The sequence below is a fragment of the Corvus brachyrhynchos genome, unplaced genomic scaffold (genome assembly GCF_000691975.1).
Source record: "Corvus brachyrhynchos isolate BGI_N302 unplaced genomic scaffold, ASM69197v1 scaffold115, whole genome shotgun sequence".
NCBI classification, from domain to species: Eukaryota; Metazoa; Chordata; class Aves; order Passeriformes; family Corvidae; genus Corvus; species Corvus brachyrhynchos.
Genome location: NW_008239553.1, coordinates 23615681 through 23632755, shown reverse-complemented (window position 1 = coordinate 23632755; position 17075 = coordinate 23615681). Strand labels below are relative to the sequence as shown.

Below are 17075 nucleotides of genomic sequence, written 5' to 3'. Positions count from 1 at the left end.
TCAGCACAATGCACCCTATCAACAGATTACAAAGGCATATACGAATAAACTATTTACTGAGAAACCTTTTTGCTTAAAGGATTGGACAAGGATCATGATAAGATACACGTAAGATCACTACTCCTCTGCCTTAGGATCAGACCAGAATCCTTAAGTTTTGATGTGTCAGACAGGACAAGATGACACTGTATCATAAGCTCAAAGAGGGAACCATTCCACTTGAAAACTGAAAAGGTGCAAAATGTCTCATCTGTAGTGTGCTCTCCTTTGCCTTTTGATCTATTTTTACCCATATGCTCTGTATATGCATATGTAAGCATATGTAAACATATGTATCCATATGTTTATCCAGTTTGAATCCTTCAAGACCCTCGTCAATCCCTAATTCTCCATTTTATTACTTATTGTTCATCCAGCAATACCATCTTTATCCAATAGCTTGCAAATGAAATGTGCTTTTTCTTTCATTACCTGGCTTCCACAGTCACTGTATTTTCACTTGCCAAGCCTACCTCAAACACAGATACCCCTGAGGCTTTCAAGATCCATGAAATCTTTAACAGAAGGGAAGAGCTAAGAATTTGCCATGTGGAGAGAAAAAAATCTGCTGTATTCTTTCAGTTATTTTTCTTCCTTCAGCCTTCAGAGATGACTGACTAGATGCTACAACAATATAAATACTCACTGTTAACCTGTTCTCTCCCTAGTGCATGTTGCATTTTCCTGGCTTTACAACAGAGCTCCCAGGTACATCTGCGATCTAGCACAGGCTAGCATGACTTGGTCTAAGGCAGCTTGCCAGTCTGCCAGTACTACTGGAAACAGTCCAGCTGTCTTGCCTTCCTTAATGCACCAAGATACTGGAATCCAAAAGGCTACCCCAGTATGGGGGAAGAAAAAAAAAAGAAAAAAGAAAAAAATTACACCATCTTAACCTGCCTCTTAAGAGGCAAAGGAAACCCCAAATCACAAATAAGACACGCACATACAACCACTGTCTGAAGAGTGTAACAATGTACCACTACAAATTCCATGAGGAAATCATGCAACACAAATAGATTTTTCTAGAACCACCTTTCTGTTACCCAGGCCATCTTGCTGACCGAACCCCATACTAAAGCACCTTCATTTTATGTACAGATTTGAATTTGCAGTAACAACTGGCCAGGAGGGAAGAACTGGGGCTAACAGGCTGGGAAGTGTGAAATCTGTGTGTGTACCAAGGCTGATCTGGCCAAAGGCCTGTGACATTCCTTCTTTGCTCTCTGAGCTTACCAGCTTACAGGATATACATATGCATACAGAGCACAAGTGTTCCAGTCTCCAGAAAACGTTCCAGACAAAGACCTGCCAAAGACATTCCTGGGAAACCTGACAAACTTGCAAATTCCTTTGTAGTGTCTCCAGCATATGCATCCATTTAACAACGAAAAAAGAAAACCCAAGTTAGTGCTGCTGCTGTGGATGGCTGAACTCCCCCTCTTCCCTCTCCTGAAAAAGTCAGGCTTTCATTTAGACACTCTCTGCCTCAAAACTTCCAGTGGGAGTGATTTTTACAAGGCACAATCCTGCCAAAAGTTTGATGATCAGGGTGTAATCTTGCCCATAACATGAGACCTAGCTGCTCAGACTGGCCTGTTTAGTGACTATCTGCAGATGTTGCTGCATCATAACAAAACCCTCTGCTTCTATTCCCTGTGGAGCCTCAGAGCAGAAGGAGTTCAACATGAGCACTGCAGAAACTACATTGATATTTTCACTTCCTACAACCTCTGCTGAGACCAACTGGTTATATTACTACTGCTGCTGCTACAAATCAGTAGTAAAAAAAGTAATTCCAGCTCCTGTGTGAACAGCTTGAGTGAGGAGAAGATTCAGGAGTCCAGAGGTGTGAAAGAAGAAAGAAAAATGCCCCTCAGAGTTGATTGCCTGCTTCTTGCTCCTCTTACTAATTACAGTAAGATGCCTTTTTTCTTTACACTTCCCTTTCTCTCCATCAGTGGAGAGGTAAAAACCAAAGAAACGGTTACATAAAGAAAATAAAACTGACTAAGACTCCGATAAAGTGGGTTGAGTCAAAGCAAGGGATCATCACTGAAAAAAACCAAAACTCCTCAGTGCAGAAAATAGCCTCACCAAATTTCTGTATTTGCTGTACCCTAAATTTAATGCTCTTGTTGTGCCAGGAAAGAGCTGATGCCCACTGGGACCTGTACAGAGCGTTTTGGCAGACTGGTAGTTTGCTCTGTCAAGGGCAAGGCAGGCGAGGGTACCACACTGTGTAACTAAGACAGGTAAACGAGGAGTGGTGTGGCTTCCAATACTGTTGTAGCTGATGTTAAGATGAAGCTCACTATTTTGGGATTCCCGTAGCACACACAGGGTCCCTCTGGAACACTGTAAAATGCTCCGTTCAATTCTTACTCACTCCCTCTCCCTGGTGCTAAGGTTTTGTAAACTCATCTGCTTCTTGCTCATTTCTACCTTCTGTCTAAATGAAAAATGTAGAATAAGACAAGTGCCCCATCCTCCAATGGATCTCCAATGTCAGTATGTTTGCAGGAATCCTGGCTGCTGGATCTTGGGCACTGACTGGCTGCATAGCCAAGAAGGAGGCAGCTCTGTATAGCCCTTGCCTGGGTGGTCTGATGTTATCCCTGTGATTAAACTCCCTGGCTGCAAAAATTGGAGCTATTCCTGATGATAGCTGGGACCTGAAATCTCACACTCTCCCACACACAGAGAGAGAGAGCTTTCACCAGGTTTCCCCTCCTTCTCTTCCTCCTCCTCTTGGTCAAGCTGGCCAATTCAACACATTCTTCAGTTCCCTAGCATTAATAACTATGAAGTACTACAGCCTGCTAGATATCAACTGCAGCCCCCCCTCACCAGACAGTGATAGGGACCTCACACAGATACAACATTGCACAAAAATTTTTACCTTACAGTGTACTTCAGGGAGAAGTAGCATGCTATTCACAAAGAAAAACACTCATATGCATCCAGGATCCAGCCACCTGGCTCTGGATGTACACCCACGCTGTGTATTTTAATGTCCCCCCTACAGAAAGGCCTGCAATGCAAACACATGGAAATATTTTATGCTAAACACACATGAAATAAAGACTTTAGGATTGAAGCCTGGTATGGAACACAACAGAAGGAAAAGTAGTTTGGATTATTTTGGTCAGTCTTCATCCATCTGTCCATCAGGAAAGACCAATGGCTTACAGCAGGTACAGGCAGAAAACCTCTCTTACAGCTGTCCAGAAGTCACAAAGTAGCCAGTAAGATCTCTACATCACAAATCAAAGCAAGAAAGAAAATTAAGTCCCTCTGCAATGAAATGGGCTTACTGAACTGTATCTTCAGGCATCATTCCACAGCTAACCACCAATATACCTGCCTTGTTTCCCCAACAGTACTGTTGCCATTTTAAGCTCATGTGAGGCAGTGGGCAAACTGAACAAGAAAACTTCAGGAAATTGAAAAATTGTATTGTTAACATGCACCGTTAACCGCTACACTACACACATTGACAAAGACATCATCACTTTGTAAAAATAATTAGCAATTATCTGATTGACATAACTAGGGAAATCACCAATTTCAGATACTGAGTTCCTCACAAGTGTCTCAGTAGCCCACTTACTGTAACGAAAATATTTAGCTTGACTACAGTAAAGCAATGTAACAAAGAAAATCTCATAAATATGGAAGCAGCAGCATAGCACATGTTCTTCACTGCAAAAGGTCAGTTCAGATCAATGGCCCAGCAAATTCACTATCCTGTCTGACATATTTCAGAAAATGGAAGAAATTTTAGTTTCCATGCACATAACTGAAACATCTTATTGATAAGGAAAATGAATTTGTTATTTCTGTATGGTAAAACCTAGGGATCTATCGTTTGCAAAATGCTCATTATTCTCTCTGAGGAAACTATGGCCTATTCATTTTTCAGCCTTAATGGTATCCCATTTCAGGGAGTTTCAGAAGGTAAATATAATCTGTGACGATAACTATTCACTTTTATTATAATTTTTTACTCCAGTATCTTCCTGCTAAACTGAATATCTTCTCATTATTATGAGAAACATGAATCAAGTAAACTTTATTTACCTTGTCTTTCACTGCTCTATGTAATTCCTTCACATTTATCTCCTCCCTAAAAAAATTTAATGTTTTCCTCATTAAAACTGCATTTGCAGTCATTCTTCTGTGAACCCCAGTTATTTTTCCTAAATTCACTTTAGGGATGTCACCCAGAAGTGAAAACAGTTTTGAGGAAGGTTATGTAATTGATGCTTACACTAATATATATATGTCCTATCCTGTTCCTTAAACACACTACTAATTTTTCTTTGCTGACTTTACTGCTTAACTTGGAACAGGTATCTTCACTGAGCTTTCAATGAAATAAAATCCTTTTTTTTCTTCCCTAAAGAAATAAGCTTTAGATTAATCATTCAAGAGGTTAAAATTATTGCTTATCATATAGTCGGTTATTTGTAAACACTGAACTTCATCTGCCAGTGTCTTACCCAATTAATGCAGCTCTTAAATTTCTATTCGTTTTACTCATAATAATCCAAAAAAGAATACAAACATAACGACAAATTACCAGGAAGTAGGCTCGAGTTTAAGTTTACAGCACACACCTAACTTTGCTGTAACTGAACATGGGACTCTCGCAGCCCACATTATACTGAAGGTAACAAGAAATTACCTTATGTGGTAAATATGAGCTGCACAAACATGGATGAACACTATAGACTAGTTAATCTACTGTAAATTCACACCCTATACTACCTTGCAATAACTTTCATTCTTTAAGTAATAAAATGCCTCATTAATGTCCTTAATCTCCTCTTTTCAAACACTTAATTTTACACTGGATCATGTACATTCTGCATTATGCATCTTCAGTTATCCACTTGCTATATAGCAAACTGACTAGTTATTTTTTGTTTGCTTTTTGTCTTTTATCTGTAATAAAACTTTGTTTCTCTTCCTACAGAGACCTGTCCATCTTAACAACAGTTGCTGAAAACTTGTCAAAAACTTTTTTGAAAGTTGGAATATGAACAAGTTACACTGAATGCTATTTTTCTCAGTTCAAAGAACTCTAATAGATAAGACATAATGTATTACTCATTTTCTTACAGCCATTTGAGATCAGATACCTCCTCATTATCCTACTCAGCCACTGACTTACCAGGCTAATGCTGGACCCTCAAAGACACATCTAATATAGGGATCTCTGTTGCTTGCTCCCAGACATATTGGTAGTTAACTAGAGGCACACCTTTCTATTTTTGGATGCTGCGGAGTACTATAGTTAGATTGCACATGCTGCAAAGATCAGGCAGGGTCTGAAATATATGGTATGGATATATGGTACCTAACTCCCACTGTTGTAATGATCTCAAAATGAGCTCTATTATTAGATCCTATTTAATCACAAAAATATCATAAATCTGTGGTTTTAAGTTAAGAGAATGGAATAAAATTCCTCAGAAGTAAAAACTAACATTCATTGTTAACAGCTATACTAAACAATAAATGTTCTATGTAGAAACTTTGATGTATGCATTCTTTTCTAATGCTGAATGTTTATCATAAAATCATAGAATCTTTTGGGTTGGAAGGGAGCGTAAAGATCACCTAGTTCCAACCCCTACCTGCATGCCCAGGTTCCCGTATGCCAACCTTCCACTAGATGAGGTTGCTCAGAGCCCCATCCAACCCAGCTGTGAACCCTTCCAGGGATGGAGCAGCCACATTTTCTCTGGGCAACCTCTTCCAGTATCTCACAAACCTCACAGTAAAGAACGTGTTTCTAATATCCAATCTAAACCTAGTGTCAGTTCAGTGCCATTACCCCTTGTCTTGTCACTACATGTCCTTGTAAAAAGTCACTCTCCACTTTTCCTGTAGACCCGTTTCAGGTACTGAAAGGCCACAATAAGGTCACCTCAAAGCCTTCTCTTCTCCAGGCTGAACAAACCCATTTCTCTCAGTCTGTCTTCACAGAAGAGGTGCTTCAGCCCTCTAATCATCTTGGTAGCCCTCCCCTGGACTCACTCCAACAGGTCGATGTCCCTCTTGTGCTGGGGACCCCAGAGCTGTACACAGCACTCCAGGTGGGGTCTCACCAGAGCAGAACAGAGGAACCCCCTCCCTCACCCTGCTGCCCACGCTGCTTCGGATGCAGCCCAGGATACAATTGGCTCTCTGGGCTGTGAGTGCACATGGCTGGCTCATGTCCAGCCTCTCATCCACCAGCACCCCCAAGTCCTTCTCAGCAGGGCTGCTCTCAATCTGTTCATCCCCAGCCTGTGTTGCTGCTGGGTATTGCCCTGACCCAGGTGCAGCACCTTGTACTTGGCCTTGTTAAACCTCATGAGATTCCCATGGCCCCACTTCTCAAGCTCGTCCATGTCCCTCTGGACAGCATCCTGCTAAGGGTGCACCTGATGCCACTGTGCCCCAATGAAAACACTGAATAGCACTGGTCCTGACTCAGATCAAATCCTTCATAACATAACTAGAGATTGACATACTCAAGCATGTCCTTCAGGAAACATCGTTCCTAGTCCTACCATTAAAGACAGTTACAGAAATTAACCAAAAAGCTGCTTCTTTTTTAGTCAAAGACAGAATAATACTGCTCCTCTTTGCTCTCTATTCATCCCTCATTCATTCCTGCAACTGTGCAGTAAGGCATTGTACAGTGATGCAAAAGAATTAAGTAATTATTCTTAAGTGGTCTAGATGAATACTTCTATTGTAGATCACTGTGAAGGCACCACTGTTTTCTCCAGGTTGCAAGAATGAAGATGGCCTGATGAAATTTTATACAATATAATGGAAAATGTTTTTCAGAAACACAAATTAATGAAAGGCAAAATGTTCTCTCACATTTTGTGAGACAGTCTGTGAAGACCAAAAACTGAGTACAATGGAACAAATTTGCAGATTAGTAAGGCTTTACCTTCCTACCTCTCCATCTCTCATATACTAAGAATTGTATATCCTATGAGTATCAGTGTGAAGTTCCTATCTGATGTTTCAGGAGTGGAGAGGACTGACAAGACAGAAAGCTGAAGTAATCACAAAAGTCTTGTTTTCTTAAGAGGACAGATTTTAAACATCTTTTTCAAAGTTCATCAGATACTTACACTTAAAAATTTCCCTTTGAACATTAGTATTTTAGCAGGAAATAATAAAATAGTATCAATAGTATCAACAAAATTATATATTTTAAAAAACTCCTCAATAATAAACTAATTTAATACAGAGGCTAGAAAACAAGAGTGTAAAAGAAGAAACATGAAACAGGTGCTTTGGGCATGGGCAGAAAACAGTGAAGAACAGCAGGGATTGGAGAGGGACAGAGGTGGACTCCCAACCAGAATGACAACATCATTCCAAGCTGCTGAGGCTACATTCCTGGGAACCCCAGAAACCCACAGTACTATATGGATACCAGAAGCAATTCTCACAAAAAATGGGAATGGAAAATAAGCTTCTCAGCTGCTTTTGGAAGGAGGTATGTATTCAGAGCACCCCAGCCTCCAAGACGCAGCTTGGCACAACACAGGGAACCAACGCACAAAGACATTCATCTCTCACATAGAAGTTCCTGCCCTTGGGAAAAAAAAATACAAACAAGAAAAACCCCACAAAAATACAGTCCACAGCAATACCAGCATTTTCAGAACTCACTCTTTCATATACCCCCTCCAAATCAGTGGTCCTAATCTTATCATGAAACATAATTAAATCCATATATCAAGTCCTTTTCATACCAGCCAGGTACTTTCCAACAAGGTAGACTAACTCCAAGTTTCTGGAATGGCTTTAAACAATTGTACTATTTTTATTATTAGGTAAGTAATGTTCTCATCTTCATGCCAATTTATTTAAGAATGCTTTTTAAAAAAATACTATCATATTTCGAGTGGTTTAAACAGAGCAGTGAAAAGAAGGAAAGTAACAATTCAGTCTCCTGTCTAGAAATGCAGAGGAAAGTAGTGCCCTGTTTAATTAAGTGACCCTGATACAAGCCCTTTCTCTACTCTTCTCTCAGTTTTCAATCCCTTAATTCTCCTGTCCCAAAGCCACCAAGGTTTCATAACCCAGAATCCTCAAACACTCCCATCTCAAGCCTTTCCCCCTTTCATCTCATACCAATAGTCTTTGACTTCCCAATTCTCCCCAGGTGTTTACTAAATCCTCTCCCATATATTTCTCTGTCTCATCCACCTCTGCCTTCCCTCTCCTAGTTCAGACCAAATCCAGGTCTGCCCAAATCTATAACCACAAAGCAAGTAGCTTCAACAGTACCTCTTCTTCTACAAATAACTTTCCAAACTGCCAGCCTGCTCTGCAATTCCTGCACTTCTATTTATTCAATGCCCCAGCTTCAAATCCACATCTATGCCTGGCAGTTCAAACACAGATATCCTGGTTCCAGGTCCCACAACAATAAGCCCAAGCCTTGCTGCCATACTACTATGCTTTTATTGTATGTTGATACCTCTTACTGCCCTTATTGTTATGGCAGCCCTGTCTTCTCACAAAACCCCTGGGTCCTTCTTGCAAGACAAGCTTTAAAATCCAGGCTGGATCAAAAAAATAATCAGAATGACTCTTTAATGACTGACAAAAGAGTAGAATGTGTCCACGTGAAAAAAAAAAAAAGCAAAAAAAAAAAGCATAAGCAGTAACTGCATGCTTTAGTTACGATACACTGGGCTTTGCAGCTACATCCAAACCTTCCAAAACATCAGTGTTTCAAGTGTGCTTAAAACAATGGTCTCGGCTTAGAAATTGCTATGTGCCATAAATTCACTACTGAGGAGTCAGATTGCCTTAAAAACTGCTCTCACCTAAATCGAAGTCTTCATACTAAGCAAGCTTCAGATTCAGATTTCATCTCTCCAAAGGCGTTATTTAAAAAACATGCCCAGAAAAAAAAAAAAAAAATCAAAGTAGAGAGCAGATGTCTAGAAGTGAAAGGACACAGGCTCAGGAAGGAAACTCATTGTCAGATAGAACTCCAGCTCTAAACTTTTTATTGACTCGTGAGTTCCTTTCTACATGGATCTTTTTCATGACGACAGAAGATGACAAAGACACAACCCAATCCATGCTTCTGTATTTCACTACTGAAGCAAAGCCTGTGCAAACACTGCATAGTTGAATACAAAATATCACAGAGTCAGAAAGTCTGCAGTGTCTGCTAGGAGCTGTCTTTTGTTTGCTTGTTGCAAAGAAGGGAATCAGAACCATCATTCTCCACTATGCAATTCCCACCTCTTCTGTGGGAAAGTATCTTGGAAGAACCCAGAAGCAAAAAGCAATGCAGACACATTTACTACAGCCAACAAATTTCCAGGCCACCCATGCACTTCATAGCCACTTTCAAACTTGAGTACACCTACACGGATTGACTGACTGGTGACTAATCAAGTTTCAGCTGCCATCAGAGTATGCTCCTTTGTCACCCAACACAGCTTCTCTCATGAAGCAGCACTGCCCTTCCCATGCAGATCTTAGTGAATTCCTCTCTGAATTCCCCCTCCTATACTTCCTAATTTATCTAGGAGTAACTAGCCATGGTAGGAATTCAGGAGTTTAAAAATCATTTAATAGCTACACAAATGACTGCAAGAAGACACATTGGGTTCTCTAGACAGACCTAAGAAACCACAGGAGTTGAAGCAAAATGGGTAATGTATAATTTTAGGGGAAAAGTCTATTAACTTATTTTTCAGAGTTCTTTTCTGGAAAGACTGAAATGAAATAGATACATTTCAATTTTTTTCCCAAGTATTTGTTTAGATACTAACTTTTATCCAAGGAGGCAGTTTCCACCACATATTTAGCTTTCAACGAATCAGCCTTTCCTAAATGAAAATGTTTCACTATCAAAGTTTTTGTACAGTTTTACTGACAATGTTTAACTTAAAACCAGATGAGAACCAGACTGACAGCTCTGAGTATTACTGGACAAGCAAACAAGAACAAATTGCCTAAACAGGATCTGGCCTTATGCAAGACCAGGCCTCAGCAGCACTAGAATAGTCAGTGCTCACATTCTCTCCTGAGTCCATCAACAAGAAGGGACTTTGCTTTGGTGATATATCCTTTAAAAATGACCTATCTGCAAAGAAAAATCTATTCAGCTTCCTGAAGTCATAGATGTACCCCACATTTTGAAATAAATATATCACCGATTGCGTAACCAGATATTCAAAATTCAAACATACAACAATAAAATTGAAAGAAGCAGAGCGAAGCAAATACCAGCAGCTGTTGCAACTATTACAAATGCCTCAGAAAACTTAGCAAAACATAACCATTAAAATGGTAATTCCAAAGTAAAAGAATCAAAGCAAAGACATTCAAATTGTTTGTCTCCAGCAAATAAAGAGAAAAAATTATTGTCCAAGGCAAAGTGCCTATACTGGAAAATCTCCAGTTGGCGGCTTAATTAACTGAGAAGCGTTCAACTTGAACACCTTTGATGAGCACAACTATAGCATATTATAAAGCAAAAAAATTGTTAATGTGTAGCCATTTAGGGCATAATTCAACAAGAAATATGAAACTGAGTGGAATTCTACCACAACTCAATGTACGTTTCATATATATCACCATGTTTGACAAAAGGATTATCATTCCCCATGCAAGTAAGGACTTCATTGTGTCTTTACAATGTTATTGGAATACAGAATTTACATCAGAACCCATTCTGCAGACTTTCATGCTCAGCACTGTGATGACACACTGGAGGAATGAAGCAGCAAATTGCATGGAAGCACAAATCTGAGAAGACCTGGGTTTATTGTCTAGTGAGACAAAGCATGGATTCCATTTTTTTTTTGAAGATATTTTCTAATCCTCTGCTTTTTCTCCTATAAAATGACTTCAAGACGTTCTTGTCATCTCACAGAAAATCAAAATTTTGGTGACTGTAAACACTTTAAAACAACAGGACAGAAGCTAATTTTCATGAGATTTACTCCTTACAGCATTATCCCGGCCCAGCCCAGTGCTGACACAGAAGCCTGTAACAAACTTCTCCCTTGCACAGGGACCCTACTTTAGTGCTTACATACCTGCTGTGTAAGCAGACTGATGTGGCTTGCTGGGGAATACGGGCAGGCTGCTTGCTTTTCCACCGACTGCTGCAGTTCTGCTGCTACCACACTGGGGCCATGACGTTTCCCCTGGGAAGAAGCATGTTCTGCATCTTTGTGCATCCTGGCTGGGCCCACGCACTGCCCACTCGAACTACGATGGCACAGACCTACCAAACAAACATTTCAATGTGCTTAATGAACATACGGTATGTCAGACTCTCAGCCTGCTGATCACAGACACAAAAAGCAGGTAAGATACCAAGAAGAATACAGAATACACCAATTCTGCATGGGTATTGCCCATATGAACAATTAGCAATTCCAAACCCATATTCTCTTTATTACAATGTATCTAATGGCACCCAATTCCAGAGACATTGGCAGTTGTTACCCAAGTTAAATCTGTAATGTTTTTTCTTAAAAACAAACTGATCTCTTTAAGTAAGCTACTCATTTGAGAAGTAAGATATATTTTAATGCTAGAGGGGTTGTCAAAATATATATATAGCAACCCTAGTAAACATGTGCTGACCCTGACACATAACCTAGAACAAATACATACCATCATTCAAAATACAAAAAAATAAGTATTATCAGGACCACAGCTGTTAGCCTGTGTGTAGTTCCCAAAAGTTTCCTAATAGATTACAGTCTGCATGCAATGCCTACAGTTTCTTCTACCCTTCAGATTCTTTACACTCTAAAGCTGCATTGCTCAACTGTGTTCTACCACAGCACAATAGCTGAGAGGTCTCTAAACCTTGTTTTTAGGATACCCTTGGACATGGCAGTGCTGAAACATCCTAGAGAATGAGATACTGTAATGATTCACTCAGATCCATCTTTTCTGGAGGTCTTGACACACTAAATATTCAACACTTACGAAGTTTCATTACAAGATTTCTATGCTTGATAGACAACCAAAGAACTAAGACAGCACACAGACTGAGACAGGACTTCTGCTAATGAAAACAACATTAAACCCACTAAAGATAGATGAGATCAGTAACATAATGAAGAAAATATACAATACTTAATTTCACAGCTCTTTTTGAACAAGTTCAAAGGCTGAGTTCAAAGCACAAGGCTGAGGGGAGACCTTATCACTGTAACTTACCAGAAAAGAGGTTTTTGTGAGGCAGGGGTCGGCCTCTTCTCCCAAATAACAAACAACAGGACAAGAGGAAATGGCCTCAAGCTGCAGCAGGGCAGTTTTAGATTGAATATGAGGAAAAATTTCTTCACCAAAAGGGTTGTCAAGCACTGGAACAGGCTGTCCAGAAAGTGGTTGAGTCACCATCCATGAAGATATTTAAAAGACATATAAATGCGGCTCTTAGGGACCTAATTTAGTGCTGGACTTGGTAGTGTTAATTGTTGGACTTGATGATCTGAAAGGTCTTTTCAAACCCAAATGATTCTATGATTGCCTGTTCATCTGGTCAATAAAAGGGCATCTGGCTAACAAGGGCTGCATCCTGCACTCCCGCTGTCTGTGAGAAATTTAGCACCATCCAACAAGATGCAATTCTAGAAAAGTAAAATTCCTACCTACTCTACAACAGAAATTACACAATCTCTGTACTGAACTAACAGGTTGTTATGAATCCCAGAACACTCACCAACTTTTCCAGAGGATGGTCGGGACAATCTTTGGCTATAGATCTGAGCAGCTCTCTGAAAAGATGAGATTGGGCCAAGGGTGTAGCTACCCGAACGAAAACGATGTAACCCTGCAAGGCTACAAGTCTCAGTGGACACTGGGTTTGTGAGGACAGAAGAGCTGTCAGGAGCTGTGCTCTGCAAAGAGGGTAGTGGGGGCGGGGACTGAATCAGTCTGGGACCGGCAGGAGGAGCTGGCAATGAAGGGTGACCAGCCACCTTTGAATTTTCAGAGGCTGCAGGCTGAGATGGCATCCAAGAACTGGTACTTCTCTGGAATGTGGCACCAGGAGTAGAGGAAGGAGCACTAGGAGGGCTGCACCGATGTAATTTCCCTTCGGCATTTACAGAGAAGGTGAGTCCTTCTGGAACTACACAAAGATAATGAACATACTGTGTGAGGAAAAAGCTGCTTTTTAGGTCCTTTGATAAAACCAACACACCAAATGCCTGTATTCAGACACACTGAAGCCAAAATGACCTCATCTACCAGCAGAGACAAGAAGAGGCTCTACATGATAAATACCCTCTTTCAAAGCCTGCCATATCTAGACCTTACCCCCCCACCCCAAGGGAAGGGCAGCTAACTCTTTCCTACTGCCTACTCTACAGCATCTTCTCTCGTGTTTAAAAGTAAAAATTGGGCATTTGGATCTCTCAATTTGAACCCAAAGGTTTCAACCTTTGTTTAAAACAGTATTAAAAGCAGTATATGCATTCAATATTTTTTTATTGATGATTATTTAAGTCAGTTCACTTACAGCTTGATTTAGCTTCTTTGGGTTTACAGCCTTTTAGTGCTCCTTCTGCAGGCAACTCTGCAACTGAACCTTTGGGATGATCACCTTTAATTTTTTTCATCATCTCAGGATGCTCTATAACAAAATCAAGGAGTTAAGAAGTCAAACATTGCAAATTGTGGTATCACTAGAACAAAACTGCAGAATTTACCCTTGCTATAATTGACTTTCTTGCTAATATTTCCTGTAGACCACGCAACTTCATTGATGACAATTGTGCTCTCATGTGCAGTAGCATGGACTACTGGATATATAGGGCTGGCACACTCTTCCTTCCATGGAATGCCTAATTAAGCTCAAATATACAGTCTCTGGCCTCCAATGGATACACACACTGTAGGCAGCAAAATGTAATTGATTTCTTTCATCCCTTACTTTGATTTCAGGATTCTCTGTTCATTTCAATTCTTACTGCCTTCAGTTTGCACATTCTCATTCCAGTCACGAACTACCTTATCTAGTTCCTTATAAATGCCAGTCTAGGTTCAACCCATTTCACTTCAGGCAAAGAAAGTAGGAGTGAAGTTACTCTGGTCTTCACATAAGACTGAGTAAAAAAAAGAAAAAAAAAAATTATACGCAACCTCAAGAAACCTGAGTAACATTGTGGAGGGGTTGTTCTCTTTTCATAGACTTAAGTTAAACTAGGTTTGTCTGGGCAACATCATCTCAGAACTGCCTGCAAAACTTACCGCCTTGGGGCTGTTTCTCTGACTGGTGACTGCTGTTGCTGTGTTTTGTGCTTGTGGATTTTGTTCCTAGGAAGACACTTGCTGATTTGTTTTGGTGTGTGTAAAATGTCAGTACTTCCTCCAGGTCACTTTCACTGCAATAGGGAGAGAAGAATGGATGTAGAGTAAAGACACTAAGCTTTTCTGCATTCATGTAACAATCAAAGACAAGAAACAATAAGGAAACTGAAGAGGGCAGTGGGGAAAAAAAAGGTTACACTAGACAAGCTAATGATTTGCTCAGTTCTACAGGGTAAGAGCAGAAGGAAGGCAACATGCCCTGGTTAAACCTGAGACTCCCACTAAAATACCCAGGATAAATAAAGAGCAAGTGAACACTCCAAACACATCTGGGGAGATTAGCTGAACATGAGAGATTCCCTTCACAGCTAAATTTGTGAATCTTCTCCAGGTGCTCTTTAGAATAAGCAGCTATTTTCTCATGAGAGAACCCAGCTCAGCCTCTGTTTTATAGTCACCATTAGTAGTTTCTATTCAGCAGCAGAGGGAGAAGAGAAAAGAAGGCAAAAGCTTGTTAATTAGCCAAAACTGTGCTACAACCAGAACAGTCAAAATTTTGGTGAAACTCACAAAACTTGCATATGTTTCCCATTTTCTTTACAATGACAAAGTGGAACAGCCCCAATATCCTAAACATCTATTGGTCCCAAAACAGTATCAGTTACTTGGCCATTCTTATTAGAGCTTGTGCAAGCTGTAATTCCAGTTGTTTGGTATCTAACGTGCTTTCCTTTTGCTTTATCATGTTGCCTCAGCATCAGTGAGTGGCTGTATGGCATGGCAAACACCACAGTAAGTAGTATAGTGCCAGCAATGCTACAAGGAAATGTTGACACAGGAGCAGAGATTAGCAGCAGTTAGAATCTTTCAAAACATCCTGTGCATATCACAATTGTAATTAGTATTAGCTAGCCTAAGATTTGGTAAAAGCCATGTCTAAAGCTGATACACTGAAGTTTGCAGCATGCCCTGAAGACCCAAACTTCACTTTTTCTCCCAGAATACAATGAAGAGGAAATATAAGAATGAGAAGTTGCTGGTGGAAAGGTGGTTTAAGCTTTTAAATTAATTTACCAGTATGTATGTGCTTTTACAATGCACTGAGGACGTTTAGAATCAATGGTCATAGCATATGTATAACTAAACACAATGACATCCACGTGATATCAAAGTTAGAGAGTCGAGACAATCTCAATTAAGAAGCAATATTTATTACCCATTTTCTCCACTGTTGCATTCACTGTACTGCAGAATGAATACTCAAAGTGGAAATCTATCCCCTTTGCTTGGCTCCAAATTACTTGCTCACTGCTTTAAGCTTGAGGCACAAGGCCAAGTGTCAGACATCAGAGTTTCAAACATACCTGATACTTCATAAGAAGCAGAAAGATCATCACTAGAAGTTGTCTGATTGTTGGCAAACCATTCTATATCACTCAGTCAAACAATCCAGCAAAAATCTCCAGCCCCAGCCTAGACTGCATCAGGCCATGATGGCATGGTAGCCAATAACATGAAAATAGAAGAATTTGCAGTTCTGTTCCATACAGCTATCTCTTAACATTTCTGGCAAAAAGGAAAATGACCTGCCTAGGACAGAACAGGCATTTTAGTGGCCAGAACAGTCAGAGAACCAAAAGCATGCCATGGTCCCATGTAATATGTATTTCTAGCAAGAGCCATAGATCCTATGGTGTATGGTAGTCAGACATCTTTATCTGAAGATTTTTCTGCAATCCTGTAAAGCTGTTGCAGTAATGACTCCATCAATTATTTTAGTAGAAGGCAAAATACTTCTTTTCATAAGTATGTATCAAGACAGACGGTGAAACCACCTGAACTTAGTTAGGATGCCTCAGCTACAATCCACTTCTAATCATTCACTGTAAGTGCTATCCAAACTGAGAAAAAGAAAGAACAGTTTAATAAGCGGTCATGAAAAAGAAGAAGTGACCATCAACCCTCACAGGAAAAAAGAAGATGGGCATTAAAAAGGCAGGTAAGCTTTGTCCTGATATTGACAGGGGTTCTTCCCCATATAGGCATGTCACTCCACTCTCCAAAGAATGGAGTCAAGAGGAATTGCTTTTTGTGCTCAAGAATCAGAGACTTTAACTGTGGTTCACTGAATAATTTCAGACCTCTCCATAGTCAGATAGTTATAATACCATTGTTTTTCATACAATGCTACAGGCCCTAAGGAATACTTAACTATTTTCAAAATATGTTTCTTACCAGACTCTCTTAAGTTTAAAGCAGATAAAGCACAGTGACAGGAAATGCTGTTTTTTCATTGTGAAAGTAACTGCTTGAACTGCTTTAGCAGGTCAAATAAGAGGCCTAACTCCCTTCCTCACTCATCTCAGAAAATCCAGACCTGGAAAATTCCTGAAGAGAGGCAGCAAGCATGAGATTTGTTTCTGAGAGCAGAAACTTGAGTCAGACCTATAACAACTGTTCAACCACAGCAGCTCAAGATCATCTGAGCAGCAGCTCTAGTTTCATTCTCCTTCTGAAGTACTGCCTTATTTGCTCCAGCATCACAGGAAAGGAGACCATTAACTCACCAGCAGCAGTTTGAAATTTATACAGGCCAGGGCAACCACTGCTGTCCTTTGGGAAGTTACTTAATGGTCAAAACATCTATTGTATGTTCTCTATGCACCAGATGCTGATGTTACAAGTATTTGGCTGCTGGCAGAAAG

At 40.1% G+C, this 17075-nt stretch overlaps 1 protein-coding gene across 8 annotated transcripts in view; it reads right to left on the bottom strand.

Annotated features, from left to right (window-relative positions):
- The window catches only part of TTLL5 (tubulin tyrosine ligase like 5), a 129142-nt gene that overhangs the window by 59221 nt on the left and 52846 nt on the right, over window positions 1-17075 (bottom strand). For 7 of the 8 annotated variants that reach the window (XM_017742073.1, XM_017742067.1, XM_017742068.1 and 4 more), the window contains 4 exons: window positions 14311-14444; window positions 13580-13693; window positions 12779-13189; window positions 11133-11323 (listed from right to left, as the gene is read on the bottom strand). In XM_017742073.1, the coding sequence (XP_017597562.1) occupies window positions 11133-11323; window positions 12779-13189; window positions 13580-13693; window positions 14311-14444 (850 nt within the window). The remainder of the gene's footprint in view (window positions 1-11132; window positions 11324-12778; window positions 13190-13579; window positions 13694-14310; window positions 14445-17075) is intronic. The other variant, XM_017742072.1, reaches the window with a different exon arrangement.